At 47.0% G+C, this 23607-nt stretch overlaps 1 protein-coding gene across 9 annotated transcripts in view; it reads right to left on the reverse strand.

Moving 5' to 3' along the window:
• Positions 1–23607, reverse strand: part of prickle2b (prickle homolog 2b) — a 165556-nt gene that overhangs the window by 15557 nt on the left and 126392 nt on the right. For all 9 annotated transcript variants that reach the window (XM_055647614.1, XM_055647608.1, XM_055647609.1 and 6 more), the window contains 2 exons: positions 19310–19493; positions 1473–1586 (listed from right to left, as the gene is read on the reverse strand). In XM_055647614.1, coding sequence (XP_055503589.1) covers positions 1473–1586; positions 19310–19441 — 246 coding nt within the window. In that variant the 5' untranslated portion in view covers positions 19442–19493. The remainder of the gene's footprint in view (positions 1–1472; positions 1587–19309; positions 19494–23607) is intronic.

A 23607-nucleotide genomic window follows, 5' to 3' on the forward strand; every position in this document is an offset into this window, starting at 1 on the left:
GGGACTTCCACTGCCGATCGGCGGGTGGAATTCGCCCCCTCCCCTGCGGCCGGGTCTCTGGAACTCCGGCAGATCCGTTTCCATTGCCGACTTCCGAGCCCGACTTTGCCGGGCTGGTATCTCGGACCCCCTCCGCAGCAGAGGTGGAACGCCCCGTATCGTTGGACTCCTCTCGGAGAACCGTGACCTCTGTCGGTCCGGCAAAATGGACATTCCGGCAAGTCCGTGGAACCAAGGGTGCCGGAAAATCGGTGGTGGACCAGTGCCTGCACGAGATCTAGCTGCATCTACAGATAGAGTAGCCAAAAAGGCTTTTGGCACATTGACCTTCATCAGTCAAAGTATAGAAGTTCATAACAAGAGGATTTCAGTATAGGAGTAAAGAGGTTCTTCTGCAGTTGTACAGGGCTCTGGTGAGACCACATCTGGAGTATTGTGTACAATTTTGGTCTCCGAATTTGAGGAAGGACATCCTTGTGATTGAGGCAGTGCAGCGTAGGTTCACGAGATCGATCCCTGGGTTGGCGGGACTGTCATATGAGGAAAGATTGAAAAGAATCGGCTTGTATTCACTGGAGTTTAGAAGGATGAGGGGGTATCTTATAGAAACATGTAAAATTGTAAAAGGACTGGACAAGCTAGATGCAGGAAAAATGTTGCCAATGTTGGGCGAGTCCAGAACCAGGGGCCACAGTCTTAGAATAAAGGGGAGGCCATTTACCTTTTTCACCCAGAGAGTTGTGAATTTGTGGAATTCCCTGCCACAGAGGGCAGTGGAGGCCAAGTCACTGGATGGATTTAAGAGAGAGAGTTAGAGCTTTAAGGGCTAGTGGAGTCAAAAGATATGGGGAGAAGGTAGGCATGGGTTATTGATAGGGGACGATTAGCCATGATCACAATGAATGGCGGTGCTGGCTCGAAGGGCCGAATGGCCTCCTCCTGCATCTATTTTCTATGTTTCTATGTTAAGTTGGGAGGTCATGTTACAGTTAAAGACGACATTTAGAGTATTGTGATCAGTTCTGGGAATAATGTTACGTGAAAAATATTGTCAAGCTGTAAAACATACAGAGAAGATTTACGAGGAGATTGCCCGGACTCGAGGGTCAGAGCTATAGGGAGAGGTTGAGCAGGCTGGGACTCTATTCCTTGGAGAGCAGGAGGATGAGGGATGATCTCGTAGAGGTGTGTAAAATCATGAGTGGAATAGATCGGGTAGACACACAGAGTCTCTTGCCCAGAGTAGGGGAATCGAGGACCAGAGTGATAAGGAGTAGTCAGAGTTCAAAAGCGAAGTCGCTGTGCCACAGAAACCGAGAGACACATCTATTGAAATGTACATAGTTTGAATACAAATATTTTTTGCATTATTATTATTATTATTATTATTATTATTATTATTATTGTTTTGCCAGATATTTTGTGGTACTCTGAGTGCACTGCATGCCACGCGGGAGAACTAGTAAAGATACCTCATTGTCGTGCGGTGGTAGTTGATGCAACAACTGTTTGATTCTATACTTCTCTCCAGGGCTGTTAACATATGGAATTTTATCTTCTGGCAGGCAGTTGTAGTATTGGTGTACCTGTACAGGGCAGTAGGGTTTATGGTTAGATAATACTTAGCTTCATTCATATCGTTCGCGTAAAATAAAAATATCTGCAAAGTCACAATCTAGCAGCTCTAAATAAAATGGACAATAATGACAGACTCTGAAAGGAGACGTACGTTTTAGGTTCATGTTAAAAGAGCAGAATTAGGCCATTCGCCCACTCCGCCATTCAATCATGGCTGATCTATCTCTCCCTCTCAACCCCATTCTCCTGCCTTCTCCCCATAACCCCTGAGACCCGTACTGATCAAGAATCTATCTATCTCCGCCTTAAAAATATCAATTGCCATTGCCTTCTGTGGCAATAAATTCCACAGATTCACCGCCCTGTGACTAAATAAATTCCTCCTCATCTCCTTTTTAAAGGTACGCCTTTTACTCTGAGGCCGTGGCCTCTGGTCCTAGACTCTCCCACTGGTGGCAACATCCCTTCCACGTCCACTCTATCCAGGCTCCTAAATCGGACAGAAATGCAATATCAACCACTCCCTTTGGCTCATTTCCAGCTTGCAGTACTTAAATCTGCATTTCAAAATATTTCCTGCGCTTCAGCTCACTGCTGGCCTTCGCATTTCTTTTCTCTCCCGTGCTGTTGACAATGACAGTGCTGGCTCACACCTTTGCAAACCCTTTTTCTCTCTTGCTTCGATCGAGCTCCCATGACACATACGCAGTGTGACTAATAGTGAAGCCATCAAGATCATAAGCACAAGACGCGCGCTTGCATCCTCGAAAATAATTCAATTCAATTCTTGGGGGTTTTTAAAACAGTGGGTGAGGTAATTGATAAATGGCATATATCACTTGCTGTCTATATTCCACAACCGTTCTCCAAATACTGAATGGATCTTGCATGATCATTGTATAATTTAATATGGTATCATCGGTGATCTTTTAGATTTCCCAGGCATTATCCCCAGCATTTACTCCGTGACTTCAATACAAAGCAATTTTCCCCACTGGTATTATTGCACCTTCTGCTGCAATTGCAATGCCTTGGTTACAAATGGGAAATATAAAGAAAGCTATACTCAGTAAAAAAAACACACACACACACAAAGTGCTGGAGTAACTCAGTGAGTCAGGCAGCATCTCTGGACAACATGGATAGGCGATGTTTCAGTTTGGGACCCTTCTTCAGAATGGGAAGAAAGGTCCCGACTCGAAACGTCACCTATCCATGCTGCCCGACTCACTGAGTTACTCCAGCACTTTGTGTCTTTTTTTTTTTGTAAACCAGCATCTGCAGTTCCTTGTTTCTCCAGAGATACTCAGTGTTGCACAGAGAGCATTTTTTAATTGTTTAATAAAATTGGCTAAGGAACTGCCACCGAGCCCATTGGATAATGTTGAGTGGGGTAAAGATGTCTGTTTCAATGCATATTCCTTCAATAAGAAGGTTTCTCAGTTTATACAGAACATAGAACATGTTAGCACAGAAACAGGCCCTTTGGCCCACAATGTCCATACCAAACATGATACCAAGGTAAAACTAATATAGAAACATAGAAAATAGGTAGACTATTCGGCCCTTCGAGCCAGCTCTGATCACCATTCAATATGATCATGGCTGATCATACAAAATCAGTACCCCGTTCCTGCTTTCTCTCCATATTCCTTGATTCCGTTAGCCCCAAGAGCTATATCTAACTCTCTCTTGAAAACATCCAGTGAATTGGCCACCACCGCCCTCTGAGGCAGAGAATTCCACAGATTCACAACTCTCTGTGTGAAAAAGTGATTCCTCAACTCCGTTCTAAATGCCTTACCCCTTATTCTTAAACTGTGGCCTCAGGTTTTGGACTCCCCCAACATCAGGAACATGTTTCCTCCTTCTAGGGTATCCAAACCCTTAATAATCTTATATGTTTCAATAAGATTCCCTCTCATTCTTCTAAATTCAGCAAGCTCTCCAGAGCCACCACATCCTTCCAGTGATGGAACGGCCAGAACTGCACATAATACTCCATATGCAGCCGAACCAAAGTGCTACCAGCTACAAGATGAATTCCTGACTCTTATCCTGCATGCCTTGACCAATGTTCCATTTAGTTTATCGTCACATGTACCGAGGTACAGTGAAAAGCTTTTGTTGCGTTCTGACCAGTCATGGGAAAGACAAAACATGATTACAATCGGGCCATGTCCAGTGTACAGATACATGATAAGGGGATAATATTTAGTGCAAGGTAAAGTCCGATCAACGATAGTCTGAGAGTCACCAAAGAGGTAGATAGTAGTTCAGCACTGCGCTCTGGTTGTGGTAGGATGGTTCAGTTGCCTGATAACAGCTGGGAAGAAACTGTCCCTGAATCTGGAGGTGTGCGTTTTCACACTTCTGTACCTTTTGCCCAATGGTAAAGAGAAGGAGAGGGAGTGGCCAGGGTGCAACTCATGCTTGATTATGTTGCTGGCCTTGCCGAGGCAGCGCGAGGTGTAGATGGAGTCAATGGAAGGGAGAATTGAATGAAAGATTCATTCAATGAAGTTCAAGGTATAAAATCGTGAGAGGAATAGATCGGGTAGATGCACAGAATCTCGCGCCCAGAGTAGGGGAATCGAGGACCAGAGGACATCGGCCCAATGTGGAGGAGAAAAGATTTAATAAGAATCTGAGGGGTAACTTCTTCACGCAAAGAGTGGTGGGTGTATGGAACGAGCTGCCAGAGGAGGTAGTTGAGGCTGGGACTAGCCCAACGTTTAAGAAACAGTTAGACCGGTTCATGGATAGGACAGGTTTGGAGAGATATGGACTAAACGCAGGCAGTGCAGTGACTAGTGTGGGTGGGGCATGTTGGCCGGTGTAGGCAAGTTGGGTCGAAGGCCCCGTTTCCACACTGTATATCACTCTATGACTCTATGAAGGAGCGCATAACATATGGTTTATTTACCACCATCTATAGTGATACCACTTCCAGGAATCTGTGGACTTGGAGCCCAAGGTCCCTCTGTAGAATTGATGCTGTAATGCCCCTGTCCCACTTAGGAAACCTGAACGGAAACCTCTGGAGACTTTGCGCCCCACCCAAGGTTTCCGTGCGGTTCCCGGAGGTTTTTGTCAGTCTCCCTACCTGCTTCCACAACCTGCAACCTCCGGCAACCACCTGCAACCTCCGGGAACCGCACGGAAACCTTGAGTGGGGCGCAAAGTCTCCAGAGGTTTCCGTTCAGGTTTCCCAAGTGGGACAGGGGCATAAGGATCTTGCTGTGTGTGTGTGTAATGCTCGCTTTCGAAACATTTCCAACCTATGCACGGTTATCTCCATTCCTGCTCATGATTTCTCACGTAACTGGCGGTTTGAATTCAATAGACGCAGGTTAACGGAAATACAAATCACAACATGTAGCGCATTCCTGACAAGATATTTAACTTGGGGAGGGGAGGGGGGGGGGGGGGGGGGGGGAGTAGATCATTTTATTCCAGTCCATAGAGAGTTTAACTGAGAAAATGCAGGCACGGAGGCAATGTGTGATTGTTCTCTTACTGACAACGGCTATAATTAAATCAAGCTGTGCTATTCAAGGTGAGAATATTTCCTCAAGTGACATTTGCAATGATTAAAGATGACGCACATTATAAATCTTCCCTTTACCTCTTTCTCAAAGCGTTTCCATAGCCAGTGGCAGGTCTGAAGCTCCAGATGACATTGGGTTTCAGATAAAGATCGCCAAATATCATTCAACTGGTTCTGTTTGGACAAAGACCTTCCGTGACCCGAGTCACGGGTTCATTGTCCGAACGTGTTGGAACAGGCCCTTCGGCCCAACTAACCCATGCCGACCAACGTGCCCCATCTACACTAGTCCCACCTGCCTGCGTTTGGCCCACATCCCTCTAAACCTATCCTATGCATGTACCCGTCTAAATGGTTCTCAAACCTGCCTCAACTACCTCCTCCGGCAGCTCGCTCCATGACCCACCACCCTCTGTGAAAAAAAAGTTACCTATTAAATCTTTCCCCTCTCACCTTAACCCTATCCCCTCTTGTTCTCGATTACCCTACTGCGGATAAAAGACTCTGCATCTACTTTATCTATTCCTCCCACGATCTTGTACGTCTTCATAAGATCACCACTCATCCTCCTGCGCTCCATGAAGTCCTAGATTGCTCAACCTGTGCCGACAGCTCAGGCCTTCGTGTGGTGACAATATCCCCGTAAATCTTCTCCGCACCCTTTCCAGCTGAACAGAATCTTTCATATAACATGCTGCCCAGAACTGAACGCAACACTCTAAAAGCTGTTCCCGAGTCCGGTGGCACACATGCTCTTGAGCTTCTGCACCTTGTGTCTTTGATGATGTTGTCTGTTTATCCGGGGCAGTGTGTAGTGTAAATGGAGTCAATGGTGGGAAGTCTAGTTCGTGAGATGGACTGGGCCATATCCACAACTCGGTGGCGCAGCAGTAGAGTTGCTCCCACACAGCACCAGAGACCCGGGTGCAAACCTGACCACGGGTGCCGTCTGTACGGGGTTTATACGTTCTCTCCGTGACCTGCGTGGGTTTTCTCTGGGAGCTCCGGTTTCCCCCCACACTCCAAAGGCGTACAGGTTTTGTCGGCTGATTGGCTTGGTCAAATTGTAAATTGGCCCTAGTGTGTGTGTAAGACAGTGTTAGTGTGGGGGTGGGAGATTGCAACCTTCACGTGGTCCGCCCTGTTTTGACAAATGCAATCAACCCAGTCAAATAAGATCAAATAGAACAAGTTGTCCTACAAGTTTAGGCTGTGCACGCCATACGCAAGAAGTGTTAGTGTGCGGCGATCTCGCTGGTTGGCACGGACCCGGTGGGCCGAAGGGCCCGTTTCCCTGCTGAATCTCGAAACTGAACAAAAGCTAGAGGTGGAATGGCCAGGGTGGGACAAGTCACTGATCATGTTGGCCACTTTTCAGAGGCAGCGACTGGTGTCGGTGGAGTCAAGTTGACAAGGCTAGTTGCAATTTGCGGTCTTGGGCAGAACTGCTCCCAAAGCAAGCTGCGATGCAACTCCACAGGGAGGTACACTTTCTATGGCACATCTATACAAGTGCTTCTCGCTGCAAAACTTCATGAACACTTCTGTGTGGAAACAGAGATAGGGGTAGCTGTGCATGGGTAACGAATGAAGAGCTTACATTAAACTTCCTTATTGAAAATGTAATCCATGGTGGTACAGGATAATAGAAAAGCTAATAAAGTGGTGGCCTGTGATAGATGGATAAATTAAAGGAAATTTATGGATCGGGGGGGGAAGGAGAAACGGAAAAGAATTAAGATTGCCAAACGCAACGTGAAACTTTTAGTATTAAGAGGAGCAGTGACATTTGGAATTTTCCACACAAGAGTTTGAGAATTAGGCCAATGTTGATGTTGGATTAAAAAAAAAAAAACCCATCTGGTATCCAGACAAGTAAACTAAAAGTCTGAAATGTCCGTGTGCCAACTGCGATACGGAAAATCTAAAAGAAACACCTCAGACCCATTGTTCTGTGAGGCCCTTGATAGTTTGAGTTTTGAGTTTTGGCCATAAACGATAAGAAGGAAGCTGGGGCAAACTAGCAACGAGGCTCGCTGTGCGGCATGGCTTTCGATTCCAAGGGAATCATTCCAAAGAGTCTTGGCTGAGGAAAAAATGATATAGGAAAAACTAGGAACAAGGAACTGCAGATGCTGGTCTACAAAAAAAAAACCTCATATCACATATGATCTTATGGTAGACAAAAATGCTGGAGAAACTCAGCGGGTGAGTAGGCATCTATGGATCCTCACCCGCTGAGTTTCTCCAGTATTTTAGTCTCTCCATAGATGCTGCCTCACCAGCTGGGTTTCTCCAGCATTTTTGTCTACCTTCGATTTTTCCAGCATCTGCAGTTCTTTCTTAAACTTATGATAGAAACATAGAAACATAGAAATTAGGTGCAGGAGTAGGCCATTCGGCCCTTCGAGCCTGCACCGCCATTCAATAAGATCATGGCTGATCATCCAGTATCCCGTACTCAGTATCCCGTACCTGCCTTCTCTCCATACCCTCTGATCCCCTTGGCCACAAGGGCCACATCCAACTCCCTCTTAAATATAGCCAATGATTATGAACTCTAATAGATCACCGAACAAGAAAGGCACAGAGTGCTGTAGTAACCCAAAGGGGTGGCACAATGGTGCAGCGGTAGAGTTGCTGGCACACAGCGCCAGGGATCCGAGGATTCAATCCTGACCACGGGTGCAGTCTGTGTGGAGTTTGTACGTTCTCCCCGTGACTGCGTGGGTTTTCTCCGGGTGCTCCGGTTTCCTCCTACACTCCAAACACGTATAGGTTTGCAGGTTAATTGGATTGGTATAATTGTAAATTGTCCCGCATGTGTGTAGGATAGTGCTAGTGTACGGGATGATCGCTGGTCTGCGTAGATGCGGTGGGCCGAAGGACCAGTCTCCGCACTGTATCTCTAAACTAAAACAAACTAAACTACTGGAGTAACAGGGGGTTTAGGAAGCATCTTTGGCCAACATGCACAGGTGACATTTCAGGTCGGGATCCTTCTTCAGACTGAGTCATCATGAAACATCATCTATCCATGTTCTCAAGAGATGTTGCCTGAACCTCGGAGTCACTCCATCCCTCTGTGTGTCTTTTCTTTTTTGGTTACCTGTGGATTTATTTTTAAAGTAGTCGAGATGATTGATTGGAAGAAACAGCTCGGAAACATTGCCCTTCGGCCCATCGAGTCCATGCCAACCATTGATCATGTGTTCCATGCTACCCCATTTTTGTATCCACTCGCTGCACACAAGGGATAAATTGATAAGAGTTTTAACTTAGAAACCTGACATCTTTGGGGTGTGGAAGAAAACCGGAGCCCCCCCCCCCCCCCCTGAAGAAACCCTACTCGGTCGCTGGGAGAGCGTGCAAACTCTGCACAGGCAGCACCCGAGGTCGGGATCGAACCCGGGTCTCTGTTGCTGTGAGGCAGCAGGCCTACCCGCTGCACCTTCCCTGAATAGCATGGGATTTGAAAGCATTGCTTTTAGTCCAAAAGATACTGTAGGTAAGTTTCCAGAAACCATTGGCGCCTGACAAATGATGTAAAAATATACTCAATTACTGGGCCTCATAGTGTGGTGAATCTGTGGAACTTATTGCCACAGACAGCTGTGGAGGTCAAGTCATTGGGCATTTTTAAAGCAGAGACTGATAGGTTCTTGACGTCAAAGGTTTTGGGGAAAGGCAAGAGAATGGAGTTGCAAATACGGCATGGCCTCGAGTCTTCTTCATCTTTCACATTACACAAGATAAACGACAGAGATTGAATAAAGAAGTCTGGTGTGTTTATCTTGCCCTACTGTGAAACAAATACCTAATGATCTGGAGCGAACTGGATCCTGACAACACGAGAGAAGCAACCTGGATACTTGGTTCTGGTCATTGCATTTGAATATTAACTCCCAGCTGCAATTATTATACATGACAGTCTGATTTATCATCCATCAAAGCTAGCTGCTGGGTAAACAACTAATGTTGCAAACATTTGTACCGGCCATAGACTGCTGTTGTGGCTAAAATGTAATTTGGCCTCCGCAACTTGGGCAGCCTACAACCCAGCGGTCTGAAGAAGGGTCTCGACCCGAAACGTCACCCATCCCTTCTCTCCATAGATGCTGCCTGTCCCACTGAGTTACTCCGGCATTTTGTGTCTGCCTTCGGTATGAATATTGACTTCTCTAAATTCAAGTAACCCTTGCTTTCCCCCCTCTCTCTCCATCCCTCCCCTATCCTAATTCTCCGACTATTTATACTGTCTCTCCTGATTAATAAATATTACTAGTTGTATGCTTCACTGTCACCATCCCCTCAGCTAACGATGAACCATTCTACATTTCAAGATTCAAGAGAGCTTATTGTCACGTGTCCCAGATAGGACAATGACATTCTTGCTTTGCTTCAGCCTAACAGAATATAGTAGGCATATTTCCTTTAGCATTATCTGCTTTGATGTCTCATTTTCACGCCTCACCCTTCTATATCTCTAGACCCCCCTCTCTCTCCGATCCTCAGCCTGAAGAAGGGTCTCGACCCGAAACGTCACCCATTCCTTCTCCCCAGGAGGTGCAGCCTGTCCCGCTGAGTTACTCCGGCATTTTGTGTCGATCTGGGGTTTAAAGGTTGAAGGTTGAAATGAAAACCTGAATTCCGAACTTTAATTATTAATTTAGTGAATGTGAGGTCAAACCTTAATGAGACGGCTTGAAACAATGCAGCTTCTGCAAGAGTAACTATCAATGTGTGGGAGGGGTGGTCACTGATGTTGTTTCTGACCACCCAGCTTTACCTATGGGATTCAATTGTAGATCATATTATTAACGGCTCCCTGTCCTAAGATGTTATTCTGTGCTTTAACCTTGTTCATGTCACCCCAGTGTTTAAAAAAAATGCACGCCCTTTTGCCAGGACGGAAAATTCAAATACTTGTGGACAGAGGTTTAAGGTGAGAGGGGCAAAGTTCAAAGGAGATGTGCGGGGCAAGTATTTTTTTTTTAACTTCAGAGGAAAGAGAGTTGGGTGCCTGGAACGTGCTGCCATGTCTGGTGAGGGAGGCAGAGATGATGGTGGTCTCCTCCCCCTCCCCTCTGTGGCAACCCATCAGACAGGGCAGCACGGTGGCGCAGTGGTAGAGTTGTTGTCTCACAGTGCCTGACTGCAGATGCTGATTTACAACAGAAAAATAAGACACAAAGTGCCGGAGCAACTCGGGCAGCGGGTCGGGCAGCATCTCTGGAGCATCTTTTGTACATTGGCATCTGCAGTTCCTCACATCGCTGTGGTCTTCTTGCATGCGCTCAGATCTTCAGCAAACTCATAGAAACGAGTCGAGCCCTCTGCGAAATAAGGCGGCCAGATACGAAGGGCATCCGGCCCCTCAGGTGAGTAGGGCGGAGCCACAGCTCAAGGAGTAGACACACGGAACTGCAAGTTTACACAAAAGTAGTAACTCAGCGGGTCAGGCAGCATCTCCAGAGAGCATGGATAGGTGACCTTAAAAGGCCTGTCCCACTTACGCGACCTTGGCTCGCAAATTTTACGCGACCCCGTGGTCGCTTGAGGCGTACGGGCACCATACGGCCGCGCGGGGCCGGTCCCACTTAGAAGCGCGGAGCGGTATGGAGTTGTGCGGGGCCGGTCCCACTTAGAAGCGCGGAGCGGTATGGAGTTTGCGGGGCTGGTCCCGACATCGCGCAGGGCTCCGAAATTCTTGCAACCAAAATTTTCACGCGCCAATGGCCTGTCGGCCCGCGTACGCACGCAGGCGCATTGCCGTCATACAGTGTCTTGACGTCATACACAGCGTCTTGACGTCGTACGCCTAGCGTTGAGTGATGACGTCACCGCCCGATGCCGTGCCACGCCAAAATTCAGTCGGCCCGCCTCCTGCCCAGCTGATTTGTAAGCATGATGTAAATGACGTCACGCGCGAAATCCGCTTCCGGTTGGTCGTGCCAAACGCACGCAATCGTATGCAAGTGGGACAGGAACCTTTAGGGTCGGCACCATTCAGGAGTGGAGTAAGTGCTGAGCTCACGTCTGGCCTTCAAAGTGCTTGCGATCTCCATGTTACAGTAAACAGGCAGGTAGGTCAGTACCCCTTGATCATTAGTTCCGTCTAGTGTAGAGATGCAGTGTGGAAACGGGCCCTTCGGCCCACTGAGTCCGTGCCAACCAACGATCACACATGCACTAATTCTATCCTACACACTCGGTACAATTTGCAGATTAACCTGTAAATAACCCCGCAGGTCTTTGGAGTGTGGGAGGAAACCGGAGCACCCGTAGAAAACCCACTTGGTCACAGGTACAAACTCTGCACAGACAGCGCCCGTAGTCAGGATAGAACCCGGGTCTCTGGCGCTGTGAGGCAGGAACTCTACCGCTGTGCCACCCCAATGGAATGGTGGAAGTATGGAAGACTGCAGGGGTTGCCATGGGAACATGTTTGATTTTGAAGATTGCAAACATCGAGCAGGTCTGTAGCTGACATCACGACAGACACAACATAGCAGTCTGGGCGGATGTATGGATGGATGGATGGATGGGCAGCATTTCTTATGGCTGGGAGTGAGATAATAGGTTGGAAATTCAATCTTATCATGCTGATTTCTGTCAACATTACACAATTGAAAATCCATTTGTCCCCTGCAGAGTGAAATGTGATAATGACCATTTGTTTTGTTTTCTGCTAGAAATTTGATCTGTTAAGGGCCTGCTCTACTCGGGCGATTTTTTAGGCGACTAAGCTGTGGCCACATGGTCGCCGGGGCGACGCCTGTATGGTCGTGAGTCGTCTCCTCAGTCGCCCAAAGAGTCGTTGCGTCTTTCTGATCGCCGCTGGATTTTCAACATGTTTTCGGTGACAGTGGGTTTGCTGCCGTAGGTTGGCGCCACATTAACGTAGGTTGGCGCCAGGTTAACGTAGGTTGGCAACAGATTAACGTAGGTTGTCGCCAGATTAACGTAGGTTGGCGCCAGGTTAACGTAGGTTGGCGCCAAGTTAACGTAGGTTGTCGCCAGATTAACGTAGGTTGGCGCCAGATTAACGTAGGTTGGCGCCAGGTTAACGTAGGTTGGCGCCAGATTAACATAGGTTGGCGCCAGATTAACGTAGGTTGGCGCCAGGTTAACGTAGGTTAGCGCCAGATTAACGTAGGTTGGCGCCAGGTTAACGTAGGTTGGCGCCGGCGCTGACCGGTGAATTCCATTGTCGTCGTCACCGTCACCGGCAGTCGCCTAAATAAAATCGTCTAACTGTGACAGGCCCATTACTGTCAGACATGAGCCATCTTCCTGCACTGCAATGAAGGTGGTGAAAATTCCTCAAGAACAATCCTGGTTTGTGTCCGAAGGAACTACAGATGCTGGTTTAAATCAAAGATGGACACAAAATGCTGGAGTAACTCAGCAGGACAGGCAGCATCTCTGGAGGGAAGGAATAGGTGACATTTCGGGTCGAGACCCTTCTTCAGGCTGTGCATTAGGGTTAGGTTAGGGTCAGTCTGAAGAAGGGTCTCGACCCGAAACTTCATGCCATTCCTTCTCTCTAAAGATGCTGCCTGGCCCGCTGAGTTACTCCAGGTTGTTTTGTGTCTATCAGGTATTTGTGCTGTGGGGGATGGGGGTGCCACTGGGTGGGGGGGGTGGGGGGATGTTCTGGCATGGAGCACCAGTCAGAGAGAAGAAATGTTCCTATCACAGTTATGTCCAGGGACCCAGTTATTGAGGGGCACTGACCGTCATCAAACGCTCCTCCTGCAACATCAGATGGGATTAGTGCTGGGTTCATGTTAAAAATGGAAGCTTGCATTACTAAATCTTCCTTATCTTTCATCCCATCCTGTATCCATTGACATCAGCCATCCCAGACTGCAGCACTGGTCACAACACCCTCTCCCTCATCACCCACAACTCAATCCCAACTCCAGCCCCAATCAATACTCACCCAACCCCCGACTATAGTATGGAAAGGAACTACAGTCTGAAGAAGGGGTCTCGACCCGAAACATCACCTATTCCTTCCCTCCACAGATGCTGCATGTCCCGCCAACTTACTCCAGCATTTTGTGTCTATCGTGGAACTGCAGATGCTGGTTTATAGCGAAGATAGACACAAAGTGCTGGATTAACAGGGCGGCACGGTGGCGCAGCGGTAGAGTTGCTGCCTTACAGCACCAGGGGCCCGGGTTCGATCCTGACTACGGGCGCTGTCTGTACGGAGTTGGTACGTTCTCCCCGTGGCCTGCGTGGGTTTTCTCCAGGATCTCTGGTTTCCTCCCACACTCCAAAGATTGCAGGTTAATTGGCTTGGTACGAATGTGAAATTGTCCCTTGTGTGTAGGATAGTATTAATGTGCGTGGATTACTGGTTGGCGCTGACTCGATGGGCCGAATGGCCTAATTCTGCTCCTATGTCTTATGGTCATATGCACTGTCCGTTGGTACACAGGACCATAAACTAAAATTGAACTGAACTGTTATCTAACCCTAAATGCCTTTGGGGAAAAGCAGTAAACTTGCTTCTTTAGACCGAGTTCCTTGTCGAGCCCTTCCGATGTAACCACTGTGGTGTTGGTCTGGAATCTTGTTTAGTCTAGATTGTGTTATTGTAAAAGATTTCCTCCTCTCCAAGAAGTGAGTAAACCAAGCGTACAATTTACTATAACTCAGGAATTTACATTGTCACCTCTCTAGACGGTTGTTTTTCTAATTCCAGATTTATTAAAACAGCCTTTCCCACACAAAGGGTGGTGGGTGTATGGAACAAGCTGCCAGAGGAGGTCGTTGAGGCAGGGACTACCCCAACGTTTAAGAAGCAGTTAGACAGGTACATGGATAGGACAGGTTTGGAGGGATACGGGCCAAACGCAGGCAGGTGGGACTAGTGCAGCTGGGGCATGTTGGCCGGTGTGGGCAAGTTGGGCTGAAGGGCCCGTTTCCACACTGTATCACTCTATGATTCTATAACTGAATTTAAATTCCTTTGCTGCTAAGGTTGGAATTTAAAGAAAATCGTTTAATCCTTTGTTTAAGATATTGCATTACAGTCACTGATAAAGTATCTATGCCACTGTATTTTTTATTGATACTTAATTTTTAGTTTAAGCCGTGATGAAACAAAATTAAGATGCAGGGAAGCTATGAGGGGGAAAAAAACCCAGTTCCTCAGCCTGTTCCTAAGACAAAAATGTATATAAAGATGGGAGGCACAAGGAACTGCAGATGCTGGAATCTTGAGAAAGAGACAAAGTGCTGGAGGAGCTCAGCGGGTCAGGCAGCACCGCAGGAAGGGGTGTTCAATGGTTTCCTCATTTTCACCTGTGCCAAAATAGTGTGATTCTTTCTTTGCATAGATTAGTAAGATTTCGGATATATACAAGTACACTCTCAGATAGACACTAAAAGCTGGAGTAACTCAGCGGGACAGTGTACCAGGTGTATAGAAACATAGACATAGAAACATAGAAAATAGTTGCAGGAGTAGGCCATTGGGCCCTTCGAGCCTGCACCGCCATTCAATATGATCATGGCTGATCATCCAACTCAGTATCCTGTTCCTGCCTTCTCTCCATACCCCCTGATCCCTTTAGCCACAAGGGCCACATCTAACTCCCTCTTAAATATAGCCAATGAACTGGTCTTAACTACCTTCTGTGGCAGAGAATTCCAGAGATTCACCACTCTCTGTGTGAAAAAAGTTTTCCTCATCTCGGTCCTAAAAGATTTCCCCCTTATCCTTAAACTATGACCCCTTGTCCTGGACTTCCCCAACATCGGGAACAATCTTCCTGCATCTAGCCTGTCCAACCCCTTAAGAATTTTGTAAGTTTCTATAAGATCCCCCCTCAATCTTCTAAATTCTAGTGAGTACAAGCCGAGTCTATCTAGTATGTTTCGGGTCGAGACCCCTTCTTCAGACTGATGCTTTGAAAAGTTCCACTGAGTCTATTTTGCTGACTATTACAGTCAATGTATCGTACAGTATTATGTAGAGATGGTGCATCGTGTTCGGATCCTTCCTCAGACTCTAGACACGTATCCATTCCCTGCCCAATGCTGCCTAACCCGCTGAGTTACATCAGCAAGGTTACACAAAAAAGCTGGAGAAACTCAGCGGGTGCAGCAGCATCTATGGAGTGAAGGAAATAGGCAGCGTTTCGGGCTGAAACCCTTCTTCAGACTGATCGGGGGCGGGGGTGGGTGGGGACAAGAAAGGGAAAAGGAGGAGTAGCCAGAAGGCTGGGGGATGGGAGGAGACAGCAGGGGGGCTGAGGAAGGGGAGGAGACAGCAAGGACTAACAAAATGGGGAGAATTCGATGTTCATGCCCCCGGGGTGCAGACTCCCCAAACGGAATATGAGGTGCTGTTCCTCCAATTTCCGGTGCTGCTCGCTGTGGCCATGGAGGAGACCCAGGACAGAGAGGTCGGAGGCGGAGTGGGAGGGGGAGTTGAAGTGCTGAGCCACCGGGAGGTCAGCTTGGTTATTGCGGACCGAGCGGAGGTGTTCGGTTGGTCTCACCGACATCAGCAAGTTGTGTTTTATATAAATTTCGACTTCCTCGACGTACAAGAACCATTCAATGTCAGAGTTTGGTTTTTAGTTCAGTTTAGAGAAACAGCGTGGAAACAGTCCCTTCCACCCACCGAGTCCGCACCGACCAGCGATCCCCGCACATTCACACTACCCTACACGTATAAGGGACAATTCACATTGACACCAAGCCAATTAACCTACAAACTTGTACGTCTTTGGAGTGTGGGAGGAAACGTGAAGATCTCAGAGAAAATCTCTGCAGGCCACGGGGAGAACGTACAAACTCCGTACAGGCAGCACCCGTGGTCGGGATCGAACCCGGGTCTCTGGCACTGTGAGGCAGCAGCTCTACCGCTGCACAACCGTGCCGCTAATTACTGCTAAACTTTGGATCAGTTTTCAGATCCTGCATTTTGCATCCAAAGTCAACAATTCACTTCGGAGTTCATTGCCATAATATTCTGCTCCTGTGCTACTTTGTGTTCCTGTTACTTCTACTTCACTTCCAGCAACCCTCTTGTCTGAAGAAGGGTTTCGGCCCGAAACGTTGCCTATTTCCTTCGCTCCATAGATGCTGCTGCACCCGCTGAGTTTCTCCAGCTTTTTTGTGTAACCTTCGATTCTCCAGCATCTGCAGTTCCTTCTTAAACCCTCTTGTCTCTGTTCAGCACTATCGCTGAAACTCTTTCTAACATCCTTGTGCTCTTTAAATGTCTTTTTTTTTTACTCTTGCTAACAATTTCTTGATTGGTACGGGTGTCAGGGGTTATGGGGAGAAGGCAGGAGGATGCGGTTAGGAGGGAGAGACAGGTGATAAGATCATGAGATCATGCGATAGGAGCAGAATTAGGCCATTCGGCCCATCGTCTACTCCAAGTCTATCTCTCCCTCCTATCCCCATTCTCCTGCCTTCTCCCCATAACCTCCGACATGACTGGACATAATCAGCCGTGGTTGAATGGTGGAGTAGACACGATGGGCCGAATGGCTTAATTCTGCTCCAATCACCATTTAATTGATGAACAACCACTGTATTTTAGTTATGCTTGATGGCAAACTCTTCTGCAAACACACTGAGAAGTTGTTTCCCAGACGTGCTGTTTGTAAATCAAAGTTGCTGGGGTCAAGATGAACACTTGTATTAAAGTGGGGGCGCAGAAAAAATGACACCAATCAAATTCTACACTTTAAATATTTGGAATGGTCTTCTAGATTACATCAAAGATACTGTAGAAAATTCAAAATGAATATTTATTGGAGGCTGGTTGTAAAAAACTAGAGATCCTCAAATTTGTAGTTATATTAAAATCATGGCCTGGTTCAACAATTCTAAACGCCCAGGATGGCAGGAGATTATATAGTGTGGTGGACACTGCCCGGCCCATCACAGGTACTGACCGCCCAACCATCGATGGGAACAGTAGGAGGCGCTGCTTCAGAGTGACCCCAGCCATGCTCTCATCTTGCAGTTACCAGAGGGAAGAAGGTACAGGAGCCTGAAAACTGTGGCCACCAAGTTCAGGAACAGCTTCTTCCCAACAGCCATCAGGCTCTTGAACACTGCACAGCATTGACCTCAGCAACTATGAGCTTCTATAGACTCTCTTTGGACTGTCTATGCACTAAAGGATTTAGGATTTTTTTTTAAACATATCATGATTACTAATTTATTGAAGTTAATAAATACATTATCTGTGTGCATTGCATTTACATGCAAGTAAGAATTTCATCGTTCCATTGTCGGCATGTATGACAATTGAACACTCATGATTCTTGAAACCAATCTCTCTGCGTCACAGACCCGTGTTCAATACCGACCTCGGGTGCTGCCTGTGTGGAGTTTGCATGTTCTTCCTGTGACCGCTAGGGTTTCCTCCAGGTGCTCCGGTTTCCTCCCACATCACAAAGACGTGCGAGTTTGTAGGTTAATTGGCCCCCTGTAAATTGCTCCTAGTGTGCGGGGAGCCGATGAGAAAGTGGGCTAGCATTGAGCTTAGTGCGAATAGTGGCAGTTGATGGTTGGCATGGACTAGGCGGGCCGAAGGGCCTGTTTCCATGCTGTATCTTTCAACCGCGTCAGGATAGCCAAGCTAATTAGCTCCAAAGACTTTAAACCCTTCCAGGATTCTATTGCTTGATGGGCTCGAACACTCGTCAGTCCAAGACCCAGTTCTATCTTACGACTCAGATTCCTAAAGCTTTGCTTTCACTGATTTGTAACGGAAAGAATAAGGAAGATTTAATCCACAACATACTGAACAGAATTGGAAATTTGATTTCAAATCTGGGTCAATATTTGCTTAGTACGGTTTAAGACATCACAGACATGGACTTTCAAAGAATTCTCCATCTTATCTGCTCTGGACATCAGCCCGCGTAAATGGCATCAGATTCTTGGCTGGGTGGAATTAGAACACTAAATCATTAAAAAATTGGATATCATGTTTCTCCAAGTGGGATTTAAAGGATATTTAAATTATCCCCAAATATTATTTCTTCCCCCTCTCTCTTTTGGAAATTGTTTTCTCTTTTACATTTGGACTTTGTGCGGTATAGCAATAGTAAGTAAAAATGTTATACACCTCATTCAAATTAAAATAACCTCAATCAGACATGAACAAGCGAGGTTGAATTACATTTTACATTTAGACCTTAAAGTGAAGCAGGCTCAGGAAGTGGTTGAAATAATAGGATGAGGCAGGACCTCATTGAAACATACAGGATTGTGAAAGTGCTTGGATGCAGAGAGGATGTTTCCACCAGTGGGAGAGTCTAGGACTAGAGGTCACAGCCACAGAATTAAAGGATGTTCTTTTAGGAAGGAGATGAGGAGGAATTTTTTTTAGTCAGAGGGTGGTGAATCTGTGAAATTCTTTGCCACAGAAGGCTGTGGAGGCCAAGCTAGTAAATATATTTAAGGCAGAGATAGATAGATTCTTGATTAGTACGGGTGTCAGAGGTTATGGCGAGAAGGCAGGAGAATAGGGTTGGGGGGGGGGGGGGGGGGGGATAGATCAGCCATGATTGAATGGGGGAGTAGACTTGATGGGCCGAATGGCCTGATTCTGTTCCTATGATCTTTTGATAGTGGTGACAATGTGGTGTGTGGAGGACAGCTCTGTACGAGTTTTCATTGAATGAATGAAATGTACAGCACGGAAACAGGCCCTTCGGCCCATCGGGACCACGCCGACTATCAATCACCCGTTCACATTAGTTCTACGTTGTCCCACTTTCACACCCATTCCCTACACACTTGGGGCAATTTACAGAGGCCGGCTGTTCCACAATCCTACACGCCTTTTGGGATCTGTGAGAAAACCTGGGCACCCGGAGGAACTTGCAAACTCCACACACAGACAGCACCCGAGTTTGGGATCAAACCCGGGTGTCTGGTGCTGTGAGGCAGCGACTCTACCAGCTGCGCCACCGTGCCGCCCTCTAACTGAAGTTTTCTCGACTGGAGCGACAGGCTGTTTTGGATCATTTCTAGATGGGAGATCGTAAAGATCTGTTTCTATGAAGTGAAATGAAATAACATAACATGCATTCACAAACAAATCTGGATGTTGTACGGAAACAGTCATTACTCATCCCGGAACAGATTTCGACGGCAGACACAGCCAGCGGATTTGACATTTACCTGCTCGGGCTTGAGACCGGGAGGAACCCAGGCATATTCCTCCAGAGCACAGCCAGAGTCATCGTCGGACGTGGAGTTCCTCTGAAAGTCGTACATGAGCTTGTTGACGGTCTTCTCCATTTCCAGCGGCATCACGGTGGCGGAGTGGTCCTCGCGTGGGCACTTGCAATGCAGGCAGATCTTCCTGCAAACGGCAAAACAGCCATTGGTAAGCCCACCACAACAGAGATACTACAACAGGACTGGTCACGCGACAGGCTCGAAGGCTTGGGTACTTAAATACAAAACACATACTTGGCAGCCCAGGCTCTGGCAGTAGCCGGCTACATTCGAGCCAGCTTCATGCTTTACAGTCTTAAACATGCTGCTCAAACCATGGAAGGTCAAGGGATTGAAGGCTCGTCAGGTTGTTAAGAGCTGTCAATGCTAGGTTGCTTCTGCTGTCAGGGAAACTGGCTGCCCAGGCACAATCAAATCAATTAGCACAAGACTGAATCACAAGCACAAGTACAAATGTAAACTGAGTTGCTATTACAGCGCTGGAATCGAGTGACGTGCCACGGAGGCTGTAAGATTTCAAAACCGTGCTGGAAGAAACATGTTAGTGTCAGTTTTAGAACTACCTTCTTCATGAACGAATTGAAACAGCTTCTTGAACCAAAATGCGATCAAACGCTGCTGGTGGATATTTTATCGACCGGTATTGATTAAGTGCTGGCAATTACGGTGGATTTGTCAAAGTAATCGGATGGAAATGCTGCTCTTTCTTCGCTGTCACTTCCACCAATAATGTCCGTACAAGGGTGGACACAAAATGCTGGAGGAACCCATAACTGGAGAAGGAATGGGTGACGTTTCAGGTCGAGACCCTTCTTCAGACTGGGGGTGTTAGGGGAAAGGGAAAAGAGAGATATTGACAATGATCATAAGGTCATAACCAAGTCTACTCCCCCATTCATTCATGGCTGATCTATCTCTCCCTCCCAACCCCATTCTCCTGCCTTCTCCTCATAACCGCACTAATCAAGAATCTATCTGCCTCTGGCTTAAAAATATCCACTGACTTGGCCTCCACAGCCTTCTGTGGCAATGAATGCCACAGATTCACCACCCTCAGATGAAATAAAATTCTCCTCAGGGGGTCACTCAAAGTTAGAGAAATCCATATTAATTTGGTTTAAACCAGCATCTGCAGTTCCTTCCTACACATTTCCATGCGATGGAACAGTTCAGCTTGGACTTTGGTGGAGTTCTGCCAGATTTTCTCAATTTCCTGTTATTCGTTAGATCAAGAATGCATTTTGCCCAAAACTGACAACGGGCATCTGCTTTGCATCCTCTCAGCCTGTGTGTGTGTGTGTGTGTGTGTGTGTATGTGTGTGTGTGTGTGTGGTTTAACACAAAGTTCCTGCCTTTGAACACTCAGCCTTGTTGCAGAACAATTACCAAAACTAATTAAAACCCCCTTTAAGTACAAGTCGCATCATATTTGTTAACTTTTCAGAGCTCCTTTTTTTCCCCCTTCAATGTAGAAACAAGGAACTTCAGCTGCTGCTGCTTTACACCATAGGACACAAAGTGGTGACTGAAAAAGGATCCCGACCTGAAAACGTCACCTATCCCTGTTCTCCAGAGATGTTTCAGTTTCACTTTAGTTCAGTGTCACGTGCACTGAGCTACAGTGAAAAGCTTTTGTTGCGTGAATCTGATGCCGTTTACAATGTACAGATACACGATAAGGGAATAGCGTTTAGTGCAAGGTAGAGCCAGCAAGGTCCGATCAAGGATAGTCCGAGGGACACCAATGAGGCAGATGGTAGTTCAGGGCTGCTCTTTGATTGTGGTAGGATGGTTCAGCTGCCTGATAACAGCTGGGAAGAAACTGTCCCCGAATCTGGAGGTGTGCGTTTTCACACTTCTGTACCTTTTGCCAGATGGGAGAGGGGAGAAGAGGGAGTGGCCGGGGTGCGACTCGTCCTTGATTACGCTGCTGGCCTTGCTAAAGCAGCGCGCCGTATAAATGGAGTCAGTGGAAGGAAGAAGGTTGGTTTGTGTGATGGTCTAGGCTGCGTCCACAATTCGCTGCAATTTCTTGCGGTCTTGGATGGAGCAGTTCCCAAAGCCAAGCTGAGCTCGGCCGAATTCTAATAATACCTCCTCTCCATGAAGCAGCTTACGTTACCTCGTTACCCCAACAACAAAAAAACAAGAATAAGGAAGGGAAAAAAGGAGGAACTGCAGGAATCGTATCCGAATACGATTTCACCCACCCTCGAAACTCACACTTAATAGTACAGGACAGGACAACAGATTTGCCAATTTCTTCATTATTTTTAAATGTTGGATTACTGCCTGTTTTAAGACCACTAAATTATGCATCTGAACAAATACTGCTTTGTGTATGTCTTACCCCCCACGCTGAACAGGAGACACATTTAAACTTGTAACCGCTGATCACAATAAAGGCAGCTCTAATCCTTTACACTCATTACACAAGCTCATGAACAGCTCGAACATGTAAACTGGCAACTGATTAACCGACTGGCTATGAGACCACGCAAGACATGTTGGGTGGAATTTTTTTTTTTCCGTTCCCAAATGAGTGCTATTACGAATTAGCTATCCGTCTTATTCAAACTTCAAAAAACATTACCCAAAGAAGCATTAGCAGCACGGTGGCGCAGCGGTAGAGTTGCTGCCTTACAGCGATTATAGTGCCAGAGACTCGGGTTCGATCCTGACTATGTACGGGGTTTGTTCGTTCTCCCCATGACCGCGTGGGTTTTTCTCCGGGAGCTCCGGTTTCCTCCCACACTCCAAAGACGTACAGGTTTATAGGCTTGGTGTAATTGTATAATTGTCCCTAGTGTGTGCATCATAGTGTTAGTGTGTGGGGATTGCTGGTCTGTGCAGGCTCGGTGGGCCGAAGGGCCTGTTTTCGTGCTGTATCTCTAAAGTAATCTAAAGGAGGATTATTTTGTCGCTTTCTGAACAAGCAAACTCAAGGCCGCTGGATGAAAAGTTGGGACAGTCAATTAATCAGCGACGTAAGTATATGCGAGATGTAATTGCAGATTATCAGGTTACCCGTGCGTGGTAACTGGAAAGAGATTGAATGAGTCGTGTTATAGAAACAAACTCTTGGACAAGAACATTCGCACTGCCTCACGAGATCAGGTACTTCCAAACTCACACCATATCTCCTTTCACTACTCCAACACCGTTTTAAACAAAGCAAAGGTTGCAGGGTTAGGGCAAGAAAGTGGAGCAGAGGTAGGAGGCTTCTTACCGGATGGCAGAACAAGCACGAGGGGCTGAATGGCCAACTTTTGCCTCCGTTTCTTAACTTCCCCACCCCATTCCACTGCCATCTTGAAATCGCACCCTCTCTTCCTCCAGCTCCCATGGTTTTAGATCGTGAAATATGTAGGAAGGGGCAGAAAAAGGTTTCTCGTCGCATTCCTTCTCTCCACCGATGCTGCCTGTCCTGCTGAGCTACTCCAGTGTTTTGTGTCTATCTTGGATCACAAGCCTCTGCCTCAAGACGCAGGAGTGAAGACTTGGCCAATGTGCCAACACTCAGTGAGGGAGGGGTGAGGAAGAGATAGAGAATGGACATGTGTAAGAATGAAGGGGGGGGGGGGGAGAGAGAGGGAGAGAGGGGGAAAATGGAGAGGAAGAGAGGGAGAGAATGGGGAATGGAGCGAAAGAGAGAGTGCGGAATGGAGGGGAAGAGAGAGGATGGGGAAATGGACAGGAGGAGAGAGAATGGGAAACATAGAAACATAGAAATTAGGTGCAGGAGTAGGCCATTCGGCCCTTCGAGCCTGCACCACCATTCAATATGATCATGGCTGATCATCCAACTCAGTATCCCGTACCTGCCTTCTCTCCATACCCTCTGATCCCCTTGGCCACAAGGGCCACATCTAACTCCCTCTTAAATATAGCCAATGAACTGGCCTCAACTACCCTCTGTGGCAGAGAGTTCCAGAGATTCCAGAGATTCTGTGTGAAAAAAAGTTCTCCTCATCTCGGTTTTAAAGGATTTCCCCCCTTATCCTTAAGCTGTGACCCCTTGTCCTGGACTTCCCCAACATCGGGAACAATCTTCCTGCATCTAGCCTGTCCAACCCCTTAAGAATTTTGTAAGTTTCTATAAGATCCCCTCTCAATCTCCTAAATTCTAGAGAGTATAAACCAAGTCTATCCAGTCTTTCTTCATAAGACAGAAATGGAGAGATGGAGAGAAAGATAGTGAGTTGGGAATGGAGGGGGGTAGAGGGGACGGGAATGGG

Source organism: Leucoraja erinacea, chromosome 16 (genome assembly GCF_028641065.1).
Source record: "Leucoraja erinacea ecotype New England chromosome 16, Leri_hhj_1, whole genome shotgun sequence".
In the NCBI taxonomy this organism is placed as follows: domain Eukaryota; kingdom Metazoa; phylum Chordata; class Chondrichthyes; order Rajiformes; family Rajidae; genus Leucoraja; species Leucoraja erinaceus.